Here is a 20,228-nt window from a genome sequence, read left to right as displayed (position 1 = left end):
ACTCAAGTTCATTTATGTTCCTGCTCTAACCAGGTAACTAACGCGCAAACAGAGTATCGTATAGACGTGTGGAAGCTGACATTAGAGAAGGGGGTTGGCCCTCGGGCAGTGGGGCCCACCGGGGATTTTCACTGGACCCCTGTGGGGCAGCCTGACCCTGGCACCAGCATATACTATAGCACTTTAAACTGGGAACACAGCAATAAAACGAGACTGCATAAAAACAGGTAAAAGGGGTCCTGCTTGCAAGTCTTCTATCTAGAAGGAAATAAAAATGTAATGCTACATACTGCATTCTTATCCACCCAGACTGCAAGGGTAAACAGTACTTAGGGGGAGAAATCAATTCAGCACAATGTGCTGCCAGTCATCGCAATAACGGCCGCCTGCAGACATATCGGACAATCGCCATAGCCCTGGCACTGCAAGCTTTTCTGCACACCTAAATGGTATGAGGCAAAACTTACGATGCAAACAGTGCGATTTGCCGTTGCGTTTCATCAATGAGAACCCAATTTCTCCACTACAATGCTATATGATCCAGTCGGGTGGTATATTTTGTCAACATTAGAATGATGAATAAAACGTCCCTGGTGGTGACTTATCTTGATAAGGCGGCTCCAGCATCGATTCCAGTGGTAAGTATGGCTAATTCTAACCACTAATCCTACTGCTTGTGCCCAACTCTAACCTCCCCTTCCCCATAGCTTAACCATAACCCCCGCTGCATACAGAATGTCGTCAAGTCACCAAGCGCGACATCAGAACAAATAAAATTTTGGTGTCAACATTATGAATGGAGGTTAGGTGGGCTAGTCAGGAATTTGATAAGCTTGTCTGAAGAGATGTTTGCAGACAAATGCTTGAAGGTTCAGAAAATACAAGAAAGTGTTGTTGGGCAAGGGGAGAATACTCCAGAGTGTGGGCAGCCTAAAAAAAAGTCCTGTAACCGGCAATGTGTGCAACTAATGAGTGCGGATCAGGGACACAAATCTTGTGTAGAGAGGAGGGGTAGAGTTGGTAAAGACGTAGACTTTGATAAATGAATATATGTAAGTTGGTGTAGTCATGTTAATGGCTTTATATGTTTGTAGAAGTACAATGTAACATATATTGAAATGCTCACCTGGAAAAAAGTATATTTGTATACCGATCCCCCGGTCTGGAAAGGAACAACACCAAGTGTGGCCACATCCACATACTGGTTAGGAAACAGGAAAAGGTCCACAGAACAGCCCTGTGCCACACAATCCTTGGCCAGGTTAGTATAGAACGTTGTTTGAGGCTGGAACAAAGTCTGCAGATGAAATTATAAATTTACAATTTGACATTTGAAATTAAAGCTGAACGGTTTTAAAAAGATGGATTATATCCCTATAACTACATCTAGGAGAGGGATCTTCCATAATAAAATATCAAAGTCTAGGGTTTACGTGCAAGAAACCGTTTAAAATCTGTTTTTTTTTATCATTTCTGCCTAATAATAGCCCCCCAAGGGGTATATTTACTAACGTATTTAAAAATGAAAATTAAGGTCTTATCTACATCAATCAGATTCTAGCTAGCATTTTCTAAAAATAAAAAAATTAAATAAATAAAAAACACTGCATAAGAGAAAAAAAACTGGATGGTTTGCTATGGTCAACATTTCCAGCTTTCCTTTTTATGAGCTGCAGTAAATCTACCACAGTGGAATTCAAATGTTTTTGTCCACCGGCAACCACTAAACGGCGCTCAAACGGAACTACAATTGAATTGTAGCTGTTTGGGTGTGATGGGTGCCAGCGTCTGCATTTCAGCTCGCACCCCCAGGGGGTGGTGCGCTAAAATGCGTGAAAAGTGATCTGTTCGGGCACCCAAACGGCACTTTCGTGATCGCGCCCAGCATTTTGGTTGAGTTTAGACGATTCATGTGGCTAAACCAGACCTCTATGTGCGCGGTCATTGCGCAAAAACTAAACCCCAATTGAAATGAGCCCCGCAATCTCCCATCAATTTAGACGGAAGATCAAGGGCGCAAAACAATTGAATATCGCCATAAGTGTGCTAAAAACTGGGAGCCGGATGACTCCAAAACATTCAAGCTGTGGAAAAGACAGAGCACTTTGGGTTGTAAGCTCACATGAACAGGGCCATCTAAATATTCAGCTTTGTACTTTCATTATTACCTTTTCTTTATCTGTACCAAGGAGCTTTTTATCATCCCTGTTCTTTAGCTTGCCTGGAGCTTCAGCAATAGGAAGAGTGGTGTGAAAAACAAAGAGCTTCCCAGCACAGTCTGCAGCCTAGAAAGACACCACAGAGACAGTTACATAGAGCAGGATGGCTTTATGGGACTGCTGTACCATAGGCAAGAGTCATCTCACAACCAATTACCTTAAGGGCTTCCAAACCAGCTTGGACAACTGGGGCAAACACAATCTCTGTTTCTCTTGTGTCTGCGAACAGCTCTGGAATCTGGTCCAGCAAACTATAGGTGCCAAACGAAAAAAAAAAAAACATTACAGCCTTTACTATTTCTGAAGGTATCCAAGTGATCTACCTACAATTCATCTGAAAATTGTTCTCAAACAAGATGATAATAATGAAGTACACAATTAAAATATTTATAAAAGTAAAATTAAAAAACAACTTGGTTTAGAAATATTTCTAAGCTATTTAGATGATTACCTGGTGATGACTGTTCTCGATTCATTAACATTTACAAGAAATCCATCCAGCAGAGGCACAAACATATCTGCCACATCAGACACGACCATCATCTGTGGCTGGGCCAAGGAGCTCTTCACATTATAGAAGTGGAGTACTTTGTTATAGGTGACGAAGCCTACACGTATCACCGACTCATCCATATTCCCTTCCCTGGAAATAAAGAACCATATGGAATTTGGTAAGATCAAACAAACTATTTACTATATATTATATAATACAATATAAAATAATAGGAAGTATTAATTTACAAAAAACCCCAAAGAATCTGTGTACGTCATCCTGAATAGCCTAACAAAAAGGAAAATGACACCCAATGAGACGCGTTATGTTTTGTGTTTAATACATAGCTTATAGGAACGGACAGCTACTGTTATACTCACTTGGGTAGGTAGTCAATGAGCTGCTTCAGCTCCTCACAGACCAATGCTACCAAACCACTCTTCACAGCATTGTACGAAACATCTATCATAAAGATGAAAGCCGGTGGATTTGGGAATTTGTTATTCTGTTGACAAGAAAATTGAGAAACAGGTCATCCAGACAGCTATTCAAAGCTTTCTATAATTGCTCAGCTAAAAAGCAGACTTGTGGTTTAAAATACACTAAAGTTATAGAAGAGAATGTTGCAATGTTGTAAAACCAACAGATGATAAACACAATAAATAGAAGATCAAAGCTGAAGTGGTCTGCCACAGATTAAAGAGGACATCCACACACATTTTATCTGTCAACAGCAATAGCTTTCATTGTACAGCTTATTAAGAAAAACATACCCAACAAATAATTATTCCCATTATACAACAAACTGATGCATCCAACTTAAACAATCAAAACGGGCATCACTCTCACTAAACAAAATAGTCACATATAGGAAAACTAAGTTACTATATTGTGCATAAAAATTATGTCAAGATAAAGTTGAATATAGCTCTGGAAGAGGCGAGGCCCAGGCCATGGAGGTGCTTTCAGATGAATATATAGATCTAGAAAGTGTAGAAGATGCAGCATTTTCACACTGCAACCGATCAGGTCTGAACTGCGCATGCCAGACAACCGATGGCCATCTCAGCCTTACGACTGCCTCTTCCTGATTTACAGGCAGAGGCGGTCGATGGACCGGTGGGGGCGGGCCGGTGGCGTTGGGCGGGCCTGCGACCCTGTGCCGGGCGTCCCCCCGCATGTCAAAATTTTGCATGGCTACACTCAGGTCTGAATTAGGCCCTGGTCATGGGAAGTGAGAGCCAGAAATACCAAATGTGTTTTCTGGGACTGACGAGCGATGTTGCATTAATTACAATGAATTACTTGTTATGCGGTAGAAAAAAATCATTGTGCAGTAAGTGCTCTAAGCACTCCTTTACCTTGCAGTAGTCAACCGTTGCTGTGAACTCATAGGACCCCATAGACAGTTCAGGTCTATCATAGCAATCTACCCTCTTCCCTGTGTGATCCAAGTGCTGGAAGTAATGAGGCGGCACTGGAAAAAAATAAGTCAATGAGGACAAACATTAAAGCATAGACCACAACTGAGCAGTGGGAATAAATATTTAAAAATGAAAAAAAGATTTAAAATCAGACAAATGGCACAACGTACTTTCAGCAGTGACAGCAACACTACCCCTATAATAAAAAAAGGTGCAGAGAGACATTTCATCACTAAATTCCAGGTATGTGTGACCCTTATGTATGCTGGTTGTGCGTGGTGAGAGTAATGTCAGGATCCATGGTGGGTGGGAGGAGTTGTAGTGAAGTCTGCATGCCATACTACTTCCCCAGGCATTGATGATGACAGACACCCGGTGATTTCATCACCATACCATTGTCCGTGTATTACAGCTTTCTGCTCTTTGGCAAAGGTGTGTTATACACCTTCAGTGAAAACAACGCAATGTTAGCAAACAGCTGTATTTTATTTTTTAATATTTAATCAACTTACTATTTTTTTTTTCCTGTTTCAATGAGAGTTAAGTTTGATGAAGTCTCATCGCCAAAGAGGACATTTTTACGCTTTTAGTGGATGGTCGTGCAACAAGTTATATATATATATCTTTTTTCCTACAGAACATATGAATATCTCACGCTAGCATCATCTATTGGCTTTCTCCAAACTACTGTTTGAATATACAGTATTATCATTGAGCACAAGTATGTGACATTTTTTTTTTTTATACTAAGCATATATTGGGCGGGATGTAATAAAGTCAGAGGTTGGGGACCATGCGGGACTGCCCTTTAAAAAAAGGTCACAGTTCGGCCGGCATCCTGCACGGCTGCTGACCTCAGACTTCATTACATTCCGGCCATTACTTGAAAAGAAAGTGAGCAGGTTAGTAGTGCACAGTGAGTTATCCCCCTCAGAGATGAAGTAACTTACCTTCAGTGACACAGCTGCAGAAGCAGCACTGGAACCTTCTCCCTCCCTCAATGAACTGCATATAAGGGCACATGTAGGCTTTACATCTATTGCATCGAATAGGTCCGGTTTCACCATGATCAACCACGCAAGTGGGGGCCTATAGCGGGAAAAGAGAAAGGATGTTATATATTCCAAATTCCAAGAGATAGATATATATATATATATATATATATAAAAAAGGTAACATTTATCAATACATTTTAATAGTGTAATTAATGGCAATTAATAATTCCTCTCATTGAATCTGTGGTAAGCAGGCAGCTAGTGCTCTGGGTGTAACGTAACCTTTCTAAGCAGGGCACAGTTTACTGATGTTGTATTGGTATCCACAGAAACAGCAATAAGAGGATCTCATGTCTAGGATTCTCCCAGGCAAGGATTCATTCCATGAACCAGAGCACCCTCAAATGCCCCCCACCCCCCCCAGAAAATGAAATCTGTATTTTGAATAATATTCTTACAAGTATTTTTAGATTGAAATGCAAACTCTCTTACTATTGCAATAAACACGTCAGTGTATTCCAGTCCTCTATCACTTCAATTAATTTTAATAACTGTAGCAATAAAAATAAATATATTTCTAGGAACTACCGCTAATGCGGTTCTATTTTTAAAAAGTTATTATTAACCAAGATCCTATTTAGCTTTATCTGGTAACAAGATTAAGAAGCAATAGGGAATTTTTGTAATCACTAATCTTGTCGAGTCCATTATGGGATACAAGCACTCAGATCTAGGCCCTGCCATTAGGAGGACCAAAACAAAGCAATAGTCCTCCCCTTCCCTGTAGGCATGACACCTGCTAATGCAGTTTGTAACAAGGAGTGGGCAAGCCACAGGACACACAACATGAAAGAGACCGTGATGGCTGACCATGTAAACATAAGGAAAAATGTGATAAAAAAAAAAATAAAAAACGGGGAGGGGGCGGAAATCTGTGTACAACAATGAACTCTAAAGTCAGAAAGAATTTAGCACAAATGGTTACAGATGCATCACAAATCTATACCCCTTCAAACACCAATTTCATGTTCTATGCTCCACCTCACTCCTCAAGCTTGTTCATTAGGGAGACCAATCCCAGGGATCAAGATTAAAAAATGATCAATTCCGGGATTTCAAGGATACCCAGGATTGGATTGTCAATGTCCCACCTGCCAACCCACCACACCATAACTTACTATTCTCTATTCAGGTGGGTCCACTTACAGTACATCCAGAAAGTATTCACCGCGCTTCACTTTTTCCACATTTTGTTATGATACAGCCTTACTCCAAAATGGAATACATTTATTTTTGTCTTCAAAATTCTCAACACAATACCCCATAATAACAACGTGAAAAAATAAGATTTTACTCACCGGTAAATCTATTTCTCGTAGTCCGTAGTGGATGCTGGGAACTCCGTAAGGACCATGGGGAATAACGCCTCCGCAGGAGACTGGGCACAACTAAAGAAAGCTTTAGGACTACCTGGTGTGCACTGGCTCCTCCCACTATGACCCTCCTCCAGACCTCAGTTAGGATACTGTGCCCGGAAGAGCTGACACAATAAGGAAGGATTTTGAATCCCGGGTTAAGACTCATACCAGTCACACCAATCACACCGTATAACTCGTGATACTATATCCAGTTAACAGTATGATAACAACTGAGCCTCTCAACAGATGGCTCAACAATAACCCTTTAGTTAAACAATAACTATATACAAGTATTGCAGACAATCCGCACTTGGGACGGGCGCCCAGCATCCACTACGGACTACGAGAAATAGATTTACCGGTGAGTAAAATCTTATTTTCTCTGACGTCCTAGTGGATGCTGGGAACTCCGTAAGGACCATGGGGATTATACCAAAGCTCCCAAACGGGCGGGAGAGTGCGGATGACTCTGCAGCACCGAATGAGCAAACTCAAGGTCCTCCTCAGCCAGGGTATCAAACTTTTGCAAAAATGTTTGAACCCGACCAAGTAACAGCTCTGCAAAGTTGTAAAGCCGAGACCCCTCGGGCAGCCGCCCAAGAAGAGCCCACTTTCCTCGTGGAATGGGCTTTTACAGATTTAGGGTGCGGCAGTCCAGCCGCAGAATGTGCAAGTTGAATCGTGCTATAGATCCAGCGAGCAATAGCCTGCTTAGAAGCAGGAGCACCCAGCTTGTTGGGTGCATACAGGATAAATAGAGAGTCAGTTTTCCTGACTCCAGCCGTCCTGGAAACATATATTTTCAGGGCCCTGACTACGTCCAGTAACTTGGAGTCCTCCAAGTCCCACGTAGCCGCAGGCACCACAATAGGTTGGTTCACATGAAAAGCTGATACCACCTTAGGAAGGAATTGGGAACGAGTCCTCAATTCCGCCCTATCCATATGAAAATCAGATAAGGGCTTTTGCATGACAAAACCTCCAATTCTGATACACGCCTGGCCGACGCCAAGGCCAACAGCATGACCACTTTCCACGTGAGGTATTTTAGCTCTACGGATTTAAGTGGCTCAACCCAATGCGACTTCAGGAAATCCAACACCACGTTGAGATCCCACGGTGCCACTAGAGGCACAAACGGGGGCTGAATATGCAGCACTCCCTTAACAAAAGTCTGAACTTCAGGCAGTGAAGCCAGTGCTTTTTGGAAGAAAATGTACAGAGCCGAAATCTGGACCTTAATGGAACCCAATTTTAGGCCCGTAGTCAGTCCTGACTGTAGGAATTGCAGAAATTGACCCAGTTGAAATTCCTCCGTTGGGGCCTTCCTGGCCGCACACCAAGCAACATATTTTTGCCATATGCGATGTTTTTCGATCACATCTTTCCTAGCCTCAATCAGCGTAGGAATGACTTCCTCCGAATGCCTTTTTCCTTTAGGATCCGGTGTTCAACCGCCATGCCGTCAAACACAGCCGTGGTAAGTCTAGGAACAGGCAGGGCCCCTGCTGCAGCAGGTCCTGTCTGAACGGCAGAGGCCATGGGTCCTTTGAGATCATTTTTTGAAGTTCTGGGTACCAAGCTCTTCTTGGCCAATCCGGAACCACGAGTATAGTTCTCACTCCTCTCCGCCTTAGTATTCTCAGTACCTTGGGTATGAGAGGCAAAGGAAGGAACACATACACCGACTGGTACACCCACGGTGTTACCAGAGCGTCCACAGCTATCGCCTGAGGGTCCCTTGACCTGGCGCAATATTTTTTTAGCTTTTTGTTGAGGCGGGACGCCATCATGTCCACCTGTGGCCTTTCCCAATGGTGTACAATCATTTTGAAGACTTCTGGATGAAGTCCCCACTCTCCCGGGTGGAGGTCGTGCCTGCTGAGAACGTCTGCTTCCCAGTTGTCCACTCCGGGAATGAACACTGCTGACAGTGCTAACCCATGATTTTCCGCCCATCGGAAAATCCTTGTGGCTTCTGCCATCACCATCCTGCTTCTTGTGCCGCCCTGCTGGTTTACATGGGCGACCGCCGTGATGTTGTCTGACTGGATCAGCACCGGCTGGTGTTGAAGCAGGGGTCTAGCCTGACTTAAGGCATTGTGAATGGCCCTTAGTCCCAGAATATTTGTGTGTAGGGAAGTCTCCTGACTTGACCATAGTCCTTGGAAGTTTCTTCCCTGTGTGACTGCCCCCCCAGCCTCGAAGGCTGACATCCGTGGTCACCAGGACCCAGTCCTGTATGCCGAATCTGCGGCCCTCTAGAAGATGAGCACTCTGCAGCCACCACAACAGCGACACCCTGGCCCTTGGGGACAGGGTTATCAGCCGATGCATCTGAAGATGCGACCCGGACCACTTGTCCAACAGATCCCACTGGAAGGTCCTTGCATGGAACCTGCCGAATGGAATTTCTTCGTAAGAAGCTACCATCTTTCCCAGGACTCGCGTGCATTGATGCACCGACACCTGTATTTGTATTAGGAGGTCTCTGACTAGAGATGACAACTCCTTGGCCTTCTCCTCCGAGAGAAAACCTTTTTCCTGTTCTGTGTCCAGAACCATACCCAGGAACAGTAGACGCGTCGTAGGAACCAGCTGCGACTTTGGACTATTCAGAATCCAGCCGTGCTGTTGTAGCACTTCCCGAGATAGTGCTACTCCGACGAACAACTGCTCCCTGGACCTCGCCTTTATAAGGAGATCGTCCAAGTACGGGATAATTAGAACTCCCTTTTTTTGAAGGAGTATCATCATTTCGGCCATTACCTTGGTAAATATCCTCGGTGCCGGGGACAGACCAACGGCAACGTCTGGAATTGGTAATGACAGTCCCGTACCACAATTTTGAGGTACTCCTGGTGAGGAGGGTAAATGGGGACATGCAGGTAAGCATCCTTGATGTCCAGTGATACCATGTAATCCCCTTCGTCCAGGCTTGCAATAACCGCCCTTAGCGATTCCATTTTGAACTTGAACCTTCGTACATAAGTGTTCAAGGATTTCAATTTTAGAATGGGTCTCACCGAACCGTCTGGTTTCGGTACCACCAACATTGTGGAATTTTATTAACCCCGTCCTTGTTGAAGGAGGGGAACTTTGATTATCACCTGCTGGAAGTACAGCTTGTGAATTGCCGCCAGTACTACCTCTCCTCGAGGGCAGCAGGCAAGGCTGATTTGAGGTAACGGCGAAGGGGAGTCGCCTCGAACTCCAGCTTGTATCCCTGTGATACTACTTGCAGAACCCAGGGATCCACCTGTGAGCGAGCCCACTGGTCGCTGAAGTTCCCGAGACGCGCCCCCACCGCACCTGACTCCACCTGTGGAGCCCCAACGTCATGCGGTGGACTCAGAGGAAGCGGGGGAAGATTTTTGATCCTGGGAACTGGCTGTCTGGTGCAGCTTTTTCCCTCTTCCCTTGTCTCTGTGCAGAAAGGAAGCGCCTTTGACCCGCTTGCTTTTCTGAAGCCGAAAGGACTATACCTTATAATACGGTGCTTTCTTAGGCTGTGAGGAAACTTGAGGTAAATTTTTTTCCTTCCCAGCTGTTGCTGTGGATACGAGGTCCCAGAGACCATCCCCAAACAATTACTCACCCTTATAAGGCAGAATCTTCATGTGCCTTCTAAAGTCAGCATCGCCTGTCCACTGCCGGGTCCCTAATACCCTCCTGGCAGAATGGACATTACATTAATTCTGGATGCCAGCCGGCAAATATCCCTCTGTGCATCCCTCATATATAAGACAACGTCTTTAATATGCTCTATGGTTAGAAAATAGTATCCCTGTCCTAACAGGGTAATAGACCACGCTGCAGCAGCACTATCCATGCTGAGGCAATTGCAGGTCTCAGTATAGTACCTGAGTGTGTATATACAGACTTCAGGATAGCCTCCTGCTTTTTATCAGCAGGCTCCTTCAAAGTGGCCGTATTCTAAGACGGCAGTGTCACCTTTTTTGACAAACGTGTGAGCGCCTTATCCCCCCTAGGGGATATCTCCCAACGTGACCTATCCTCTGGCGGGAAAGGGTACGCCATCAGTAACTTTTTAGAAATTACTAGTTTCTTATCGGGGGAACCCACGCTTCTTCACACACTTCATTCACTCATCTGATGGGGGAACAAAACACTGTCTGCTTTTTCTCCCCAACATAAAACCCCTTTTGGTACCTGGGTTAATGTCAAAAATGTGTAACACATTTTTCATTGCCGAGATCATGCAACGGATGTTCCTAGTGGATTGTGTATATGTCTCAACCTCGTCGACACTGGAGTCAGACTCCGTGTCGACATCCGTGTCAGCCATCTGAAGTAGCGGGCGTTTTTGAGCCCCTGATGGCCTTTGAGACGCCTGGGCAGGCGCGGGTTGAGAAGCCGGCTGTCCCACAGCTGTTACGTCATCCAGCCTTTTATGTAAGGAGTCGACACTGTCGGTTAATACCTTCCACCTATCCATCCACTCTGGTGTCGGCCCCACAGGGGGCGACATCACATTTATCGGCATCTGCTCCGCCTCCACATAAGCCTCCTCATCAACCATGTCGACACAGCCGTACCGACACACCGCACACACACAGGGAATGCTCTGACTGAGGACAGGACCCCACAAAGTCCTTTGGGGAGACAGAGAGAGAGTATGCCAGCACACACCAGAGCGCTATATAATGCAGGGATTCACACTACCCACAGTGATTTTTTCCCTTATAGCTGCTATAATACACAGATTTGCGCCTAAATTTAGTGCCCCCCCCTCTCTTTTTAACCCTTTGAGCCTGAAAACTACAGGGGAGAGCCTGGGGAGCTGTCTTCCAGCTGCACTGTGAAGAGAAAATGGCGCCAGTGTGCTGAGGGAGATAGCCCCGCCCCTTTTTCGGCTGACTTTTCTCCCGCTTTTTTATGGATCCTGGCAGGGGTATTTTACACATATATAGCCTCTAGGACTATATATTGTGCTTATTTTGCCAGACAAGGTGTTAATATTGCTGCTCAGGGCGCCCCCCCCAGCGCCCTGCACCCATCAGTGACCGGAGTGTGAGGTGTGCATGAGGAGCAATGGCGCACAGCTGCAGTGCTGTGCGCTACCTTGTTGAAGACCGAAGTCTTCTGCCGCCGATTTTCAGGACCATCTTCATGCTTCTGGCTCTGTAAGGGGGACGGCGTCGCGGCTCCGGGACCGAACGATCGAGGTCGGGTCCTGTGTTCTATCCCTCTGGAGCTAATGGTGTCCAGTAGCCTAAGAAGCCCAAATTAGCTCCAATCAGGTAGGTTCGCTTCTTCTCCCCTTAGTCCCTCGTAGCAGTGAGTCTGTTGCCAGCAGATCTCACTGAAAATAAAAAACCTAAAAATAAGAATTTACTTACCGATAATTCTATTTCTCGTAGTCCGTAGTGGATGCTGGGGACTCCGTCAGGACCATGGGGTTTAGCAGCTCCGCAGGAGACAGGGCACAATAATAAAAGCTTTAGGATCAGGTGGTGTGCACTGGCTCCTCCCCCTATGACCCTCCTCCAAGCCTCAGTTAGGATACTGTGCCCGGACGAGCATGCATAATAAGGAAGGATATTGAATCCCGGGTAAGACTCATACCAGCCACACCAATCACACCGTACAACCTGTGATCTGAACCCAGTTAACAGTATGATAACAACGAAGGAGCCTCTGAAAAGATGGCTCACAACAAGAATAACCCGATTTTTGTAACAATAACTACGTACAAGTATTGCAGACAATCCGCACTTGGGATGGGCGCCCAGCATCCACTACGGACTACGAGAAATAGAATTATCGGTAAGTAAATTCTTATTTTCTCTAACGTCCTAAGTGGATGCTGGGGACTCCGTCAGGACCATGGGGATTATACCAAAGCTCCCAAACGGGCGGGAGAGTGCGGATGACTCTGCAGCACCGAATGTGAGAACTCCAGGTCCTCCTCAGTCAGGGTGTGCCCCTGACCAAGTAGCAGCTCGGCAAAGTTGTAAAGCCGAGACCCCTCGGGCAGCCGCCCAAGATGAGCCCACTTCCTTGTGGAATGGGCTTTTACTGATTTTGGCTGTGGTAAGGCTGCCACAGAATGTGCAAGCTGAATTGTACTACAAATCCAGCGAGCAATCGTCTGCTTAGAAGCAGGAACACCCATCTTGTTGGGTGCATACAGGCTAAACAGCGAGTCAGATTTTCTGACTCCAGTCGTCCTGGAAACATATATTTTCAGGGCCCTGACAACGTTAAGTAACTTGGAGTCCTCCAAGTCCCTAGTAGCCGCAGGTACCACAATAGGTTGGTTCATGTGAAAAACAGAAAACACCTTAAGGAGAAATTGAGGACGAGTCCTCAATTCTGCCCTGTCAGAATAAAAAATTAAGTAAGGGCTTTTATATGATAAAGCCGCCCATTCTGACACACGCCTGGCTGAAGCCAGGGCTAATAGAATTTTCACCTTCCATGTGAAATATTTTAATTCCACAGTGGTGAGTGGATCAAACCAATGTGACTTTAGGAAACTCAAAACAACATTGAGATCCCAAGGTGCCACTGGGGGCACAAAAGGAGGCTGTATATGCAGTACCCCTTTTACAAACGTCTGAACTTCAGGCACTGAAGCCAGTTCTTTCTGGAAGAAATTCGACAGGGTCGAAATTTGAACCTTAATGGACCCTAATTTTAGGCCCATAGACAGTCCTGTTTTCAGGAAATGTAGGAAACGACCCAGTTGGAATTCCTCTGTAGGGACCTTCTTGGCCTCACACCACGCAACATATTTTCGCCCAATGCGGTGAAAATGTTTTGCGATTACATCCTTCCTGGCTTCGACCAGGGTAGGGATGACTTCATCTGGAATGCCCTTTCAGGATCCGGCGTTCAACTGCCATGCCGTCAAACGCAGCCGCGGTAAGTCTTGGAACAGACAAGGCCCCTGCTGGAGCAGGTCCTCTCTTAAAGGTAGAGGCCACGGTTCTTCCGTGAGCATCTCTTGAAGTTCCGGGTACCAAGTCCCTCTTGACCCATCCGGAACCACGAGTATCGTTCTTACTCATCTCCTTCTTATGATTCTCAGTACTTTTGGTATGAGATGCATAGGAGGGAACACATACCCTGACTGGTACACCCACAGTGTTACCAGAGCGTCCACCGCTATTGCCTGAGGGTCCCTTGACCTGGCGCAATATCTGTCTAGTTTTTTGTTCAGGCGGGACGCCATCATGTCCACCTTTGGTTTTTCCCAACGGTTTACAATCATGTGGAAGACTTCCCGCTGAAGTCCCCACTCTCCCGGGTGGAGGTTATGCCTGCTGAGGAAGTCTGCTTCCCAGTTTTCCACTCCCGGAATTAACACTGCTGAGAGTGTTATCACATGATTTTTCGCCCAGCGAAGAATCCTTGCAGTTTCTGCCATTTTCCTCCTGCTTCATGTGCCGCCCTGTCTGTTTACGTGGGCGACTGCCGTGATGTTGTCCCACTGGATCAATACCGGCTGACCTTGAAGCAGAGGTCTTGCTAAGCTTAGAGCCTTGTAAATTGCCCTTAGCTCCAGTATATTTATGTGGAGAGAAGTCTCCAGACTTGATCACACTCCCTGGAAATTTTTTTCCTTGTGTGACTGCTCCCCAGCCACTCAGGCTGGCATCCGTGGTCACCAGGACCCAGTCCTGAATGTCGAATCTGCGGCCCTTTCATAGATGAGCACTCTGCAGCCACCGCAGAAGAAAACACCCTTGTCCTTGGAGACAGGGTTATCCGCTGATGCATCTGAAGATGCGATCCGGACCATTTTCCCAGCAGATTCCACTGAAAGGTTCTTGCGTGAAATCTACCGAATGGGATCGCTTTGTAAGAAACCACCATTTTTCACAGGACCCTTGTGCAATGATGCACTGATACTTTTCCTGGTTTTAGGAGGTTCCTGACTAGCTCGGATAACTCCCTGGCCTTCTTCTCCGGGAGAAAACATCCTTTTCTGGACTGTGTCCAGAATCATTCCTAGGAACATTAGACGTGTCGTCTGAAAAAGCTGCGATTTTGGAATATTTAGAATCCACTCGTGCTGTCGTAGAACTACTTGAGATAGTGCTACTCCGACCGCCAACTGTTCTCTGGACCTTACCCTTATCAGGAAAGCGTCCATATTTCTTTTAGGAAGAATCATCATTTCGGCCATTACCATGGTAAAGACCCGGGGTGCCGTGGACAATCCAAACGGCAGCGTCTGAACTGATAGTGACAGTTCTGTACCACGAACCTGAGATACCCTTGATGAGAAGGGCAAAATTTGGACATGTAGGTAAGCGTCCCTGATATCCAGTGACACCATATCGTCCTGGTTCGCTATCACTGCTCTGAGTGACTCCATCTTGATTTGAACCCTTGTATGTAATTGTTCAAATCTTTTAGATCTCACCGAGCCGTTTGGCTTCAGTACCACAATATAGTGTGGAATAATACCCCTTCCCTTGTTGTAGGAGGGGTACTTTGATTATCACCTGCTGGGAATACAGCCTGTGAATTTTTTCCCAATACTGCCTCCCTGTCGGAGGGAGACGTTGGTAAAGCAGACTTCAGGAACTTGTGAGGGGAAGACGTCTCGAATTTCCAATGTACACCTGGGATACTACGTGTAGGATCCAGGAGTCCACTTGCGAGTGAGCCCACTGCGTGCTGAAACTCTTGAGATGACCCCCCACCGCACCTGAGTCCGCTTGTATGGCCCCAGCGTCATGCTGCGGACTTGGCAGAAGCTGTGGAGGACTTCTGTTCCTGGGAATGGGCTGCCTGCTGCAGTCTTCTTCCCTTTCCTCTAACCCTGGGCAGATATGACTGGCCTTTTGCCCGTCTGCCTTTATGGGTACGAAAGGACTGAGACTGAAAAGACTGTGTCCTTTTCTGCTGAGATGTGACTTGGGGTAACAAAAGTGGATTTTCCAGCTGTTGCCATGGCCACCAGGTCCGATGGACCGCCCCTTTATACGGCAATACTTCCATGTGCCGTCTGGAATCTGCATCACCTGACCACTGTCGTGTCTATAAACATCGTCTGGCAGATATGGACATCACATCTACTCTTGATGCCAGAATGCAAATATCCCTCTGCGCATCTCGCATATATAGAAATGCATCCTTAAAATGCTCTATAGTCAATAAAATATTGTTCCTGTCAAGGGTATCAATATTTTCAGTCAGGAAATCCGACCAAGCCCCCCCCCAGCGCTGCACATCCAGGCTGAGGCGATTGCTGGTCGTAGTATAACACCAGTATGTGTGTATATACTTTTTAGGATATTTTTCAGCTTCCTATCAGCTGGCTCCTTGAGGGCGGCCGTATCTGGAGACGGTAACGCCACTTGTTTTTATAAGCGTGTGAGCGCCTTATCCACCCTAAGGTGTGTTTCCCAACTCGCCCTCACTTCTGGCGGGAAAGGGTATACCTCCAATAATTTTCTATCGGAGGGAACCCACGTATCATCACACACTTTAATTTATCTGATTCAGGAAAAACTACAAGTAGATTATTCCCACCCTACATAATACCCTTATTTGTGGTACTTGTAGTATCAGAAATATGTAACACCTCCTTCATTGCCCTTAACATGTAACGTGTGGCCCTAAAGGAAAATACGTTTGTTTCTTCACCGTCGACACTGAAGTCAGTGTCCGTGTCTGTGTCGACCACTGAGGTAAATGGGCGTTTTTACAAGCCCTTGACGGTGTCTGAGACGCCTGGACAGGTACTAATTTGTTTGCCGGCCGTCTCATGTCGTCAACCGACCTTGCATCGTGTTGACATTATCACGTAATTCCTAAATAAGCCATCCATTCCGGTGTCGACTCCCTAGAGAGCGATATCACCAATACAGGCAATTTGCTCCGCCTCCTCACCAACATCGTCCTCCTACATGTCGACACACACGTACCGACACACAGCACACACACAGGGAATGCTCTGATAGAGGACAGGACCCCACTAGCCCTTTGGGGAGACAGAGGGAGAGTTTGCCAGCACACACCAAAACGCTATAATTATACAGGGACAACCCCTTATACAAGTGTTTTCCCTTATAGCATTTTCACATATGTAATCATATCGCCAAATAAGTGCCCCCCCTCTCTGTTTTAACCCTGTTTCTGTAGTGCAGTGCAGGGGAGAGCCTGGGAGCCTTCCTCACAGCAGAGCTGAGCAGGAAAATGGCGCCGTGTGCTGAGGAGAATAGGCCCCGCCCCCTAAAACGGCGGGCTCTTCTCCCGGAGTTTGTGAGATCTGGCAGGGGTTAAATACATCCATATAGTCTCAAGGGCTATATGTGATGTATTTTAGCCATAAAAAGGTATAATACATTGCTGCCCAGGGCACCCCCCCCAGCGCCCTGCACCCTCAGTGACCGCCGGTATGAAGTGTGCTGACAACAATGGCGCACAGCTGCAGTGCTGTGCGCTACCTTATGAAGACTGAAAGTCTTCTGCCGCCTGTTTCTGGACCTCTGGACCTCTTCAACTTCGGCATCTGCAAGGGGGTCGGCGGCACGGCTCCGGGACGAACCCCAGGGTGAGACCTGTGTTCCGACTCAATCTGGAGCTAATGGTGTCCAGTAGCCTAAGAAGCAAATCCATCCTGCACGCAGGTGAGTTTACTTCTCTCCCCTAAGTCCCTCGTAGCAGTGAGCCTGTTGCCAGCAGGACTCACTGAAAATAAAAAACCTAACTTAAACTTTTATTCTAAGCAGCTCAGGAGAGCCACCTAGATTGCACCCTTCTCGGCCGGGCACAAGAATCTAACTGAGGCTTGGAGGAGGGTCATAGGGGGAGGAGCCAGTGCACACCACCTGATCCTAAAGCTTTTATTATTGTGCCCTGTCTCCTGCGGAGCCGCTAAACCCCATGGTCCTGACTGAGTCCCCAGCATCCACTTAGGACGTTAGAGAAATATACTTTCTTTTCTAGGAGCTCAGGAGAGCCCCTAGTGTGCATCCAGCTCAGCCGGGCACAAGATTCTAACTGAGGTCTGGAGGAGGGTCATAGTGGGAGGAGCCAGTGCACACCAGGTAGTCCAAAAGCTTTCTTTAGTTGTGCCCAGTCTCCTGCGGAGCCGCTATTCCCCATGGTCCTTACGGAGTTCCCAGCATCCACTAGGACGTTTAAAAAAACGTAGAAATCACATGTACATAAGTATTCACAGCCTTTGCCATGAAGCTCAAAATTGAGCTCAGGTGCATCCTGTCTCCACTGATCATCCTTGAGATGTTCCTACAGCTTAATTGGAGTCCACCTGTGGTAAATTCAGTTGATTGGACGTGATTTGGAAAGGCACACACACCTGTCTATATAAGGTCCCACACTTGACATTGCATGTCTGAGCACAAACAAAGCATGAAGTCAAAATGAATGGTCTGTAGACCTCCAACAGGATTGTCTCGTGGCACAAATCTAGGGAAGGGTACAGAAAAATATCTGCTGCTTTGAAGGTTTTAATGAGCACAGTGGCCTACATCATCCATAAACGGAAGAAGTTTGGATCCAACAGGACTCTTCCTAGAGCTGGCCGGCCGTCTAAACTGATTGATCGGGGGAGAAGGGCCCTAGTCAAGGAGGTGACCAAGAACCCAATGGTCACTCGGTCAGAGCTACAGTATTCCTCTGTGGAGAGAGGAGAACCTTCCAGAAGGACAACCATCTCTGCAGCAATCCACCAATCAGGCCTGTATGGTATAGTAGCCAGACGTAAGCCACTCCTTAGTAAAAAGCACATGGCAGCCCACCTGCAGTTTGCCAAAATGCACCTGGTGGACTCTCAGGCCATGAGCAACAAAATTCTCTGGTCTGATGAGATTAAGATTAAACTCTTTGGCGTGAATGCCAGGCGTCATGTTTTTTTTTTTTTTTTTAAATTCAATAAGTTTTTATTGATTTTTCCAGACAAACAGACAAACCATAACATTGAATAAAAAGGTATGCACTGTGTGTACACAGAGAAAAAAAACAACAACGAATGTTGTATGCATCACCAGAACAACATGAATAAAGTTGCAAACAGCTACAAGTTATACATAACAAGTGTTTTTTCATTTGTTCATACAATGGTGGTACATGAAGTGACCAGATATCAATGCGAGGCAGAAGCTCGGGTACACTGGTATAGTGGGGACGATAACCACCTATCCCATATCTTGTAAAATTTATCCGGGGCTTTCCTAGAAATGTAAACAAACTTTTCATGGGACACAACAGAGTTCACTAACGGGATCCATTTATTAATCTCAGGGCCCGCAGTCGCCATCCAGGAGCGTGCTATCAATACTTTGGCCAAAGCGCATAAATTAAGAATATATCTTCTAGAATGAGCATCCAATATCTCCTCATCTATGACTCCAAGGATACACACAAGGGGGGTAAACACGTCAAAGGGGATTCCCGTAGAGGCTATTATCCGTATCACCGCCTGCCAAAAGTCCTGCACCACTGGACAGGCCCACAATAGATGCCAGAAGGTACCGTCAAGAGAGGCACACTTCGGGCACCTAGAGTCACTCCGTCCCCCTATGTTGACAAGACGGGTGGGAGTAATGTAGACTTGGTGTAATATAAACAAGTGTATCTGTTGAAAACGAGCCGAGGTGGTAGCGGTACTTGAAGTCCCCAAGGCCTCCTCCCATACATCTAGGGAGACCGGTCCCAAATCAGCCTCCTATTTAGATTTAAGGTATGAGAGACTGTCAGAGTGATGGGCACCGAGCAGAGCGGAGTAGAGAGCAGAAACAGTCCCGGAGCCTAGAGTATCAGTCAGGAGCAGGTGAACCGGTGACTTCTGAAGGAGAGGTGGAGCAGCACTAAACTGAGACGCGCAGGCGTGGCGAAGCTGAATATATCTATAATAATAGGATGCGGGTAATATTAAACTCAGTCTGCATTTGTCCAAAAGAAATAAACGTGCCCGAGGAGTACAACTGATTGAGGGAACAAACACCCCAGCATCCCCACACCGATCCCATTTGTAGGGACGTGAAATGAGTGAGAGCACGAGTGTGCATCAATGGGGTGTCAGGATCCCATCCCTCCCCCAACATAGAATGTATCTGCCTCCACACCATAATCGCTTGTTTAACCAATGGCATCTTAAGGAGTGCAACATTGTCACCAAGTAGGAGCTGGAGGGGTGACAAATTGATTTTAGATGCTAGTAATACAGTAGAGATTAATAAATCCCCAGACGAGTCAGAGACCCAAGGAATTAGATGGAATAACTGAGCCGCTAAGTAATAGAATCTAATTTTAGGAAGGGCCAGACCACCCGAGTCCCGAGGTCTAGTTAGAATATCTAGTTTAATCCGAGCTCTACGGTTGGATCAAACCAGTGAGGACAAGAGACCATCTATGATACCAAATAATCTCTGGGGGAGACAGACAGGGGAATGTTGGAGGACATACAGCATTTTAGGTAATACAACCATTTTAATTAGGTTTATCCTACCCGTAACAGTAAGTGGCAGTTTACTCCACACCCTGACACGAGACCGTAGATAGTCCATTTGTGGGCGTATATTCAGATCAATAAATTGCGAGGACCGGTTGGTAACCCATATCCCCAGGTATTTAAAGGAGTCCACCCAGCGAAGCGGCAGGTCCCCGGGAGGGCAGACAGGACAGATGCCTCTAAGCGGAAGGACACAGGACTTGTCCCAGTTGATGGACAA

The 20,228-nt window shown here is 46.2% G+C and overlaps 1 protein-coding gene across 7 annotated transcripts in view; it reads right to left on the bottom strand.

Annotated features, from left to right (window-relative positions):
• Nucleotides 1–20,228, bottom strand: part of SEC24C (SEC24 homolog C, COPII coat complex component) — a 275,660-nt gene that overhangs the window by 26,197 nt on the left and 229,235 nt on the right. For all 7 annotated transcript variants that reach the window (XM_063961335.1, XM_063961334.1, XM_063961337.1 and 4 more), the window contains 7 exons: nucleotides 5,087–5,225; nucleotides 4,074–4,189; nucleotides 3,093–3,217; nucleotides 2,671–2,862; nucleotides 2,377–2,470; nucleotides 2,169–2,285; nucleotides 1,127–1,297 (listed from right to left, as the gene is read on the bottom strand). In XM_063961335.1, coding sequence (XP_063817405.1) covers nucleotides 1,127–1,297; nucleotides 2,169–2,285; nucleotides 2,377–2,470; nucleotides 2,671–2,862; nucleotides 3,093–3,217; nucleotides 4,074–4,189; nucleotides 5,087–5,225 — 954 coding nt within the window. The remainder of the gene's footprint in view (nucleotides 1–1,126; nucleotides 1,298–2,168; nucleotides 2,286–2,376; nucleotides 2,471–2,670; nucleotides 2,863–3,092; nucleotides 3,218–4,073; nucleotides 4,190–5,086; nucleotides 5,226–20,228) is intronic.

Source organism: Pseudophryne corroboree, chromosome 3 (genome assembly GCF_028390025.1).
Source record: "Pseudophryne corroboree isolate aPseCor3 chromosome 3, aPseCor3.hap2, whole genome shotgun sequence".
NCBI classification, from domain to species: domain Eukaryota; kingdom Metazoa; phylum Chordata; class Amphibia; order Anura; family Myobatrachidae; genus Pseudophryne; species Pseudophryne corroboree.
The sequence above is the reverse complement of the archived record's forward strand: the minus strand, read 5'-3'. Positions and strand labels throughout refer to the sequence as shown.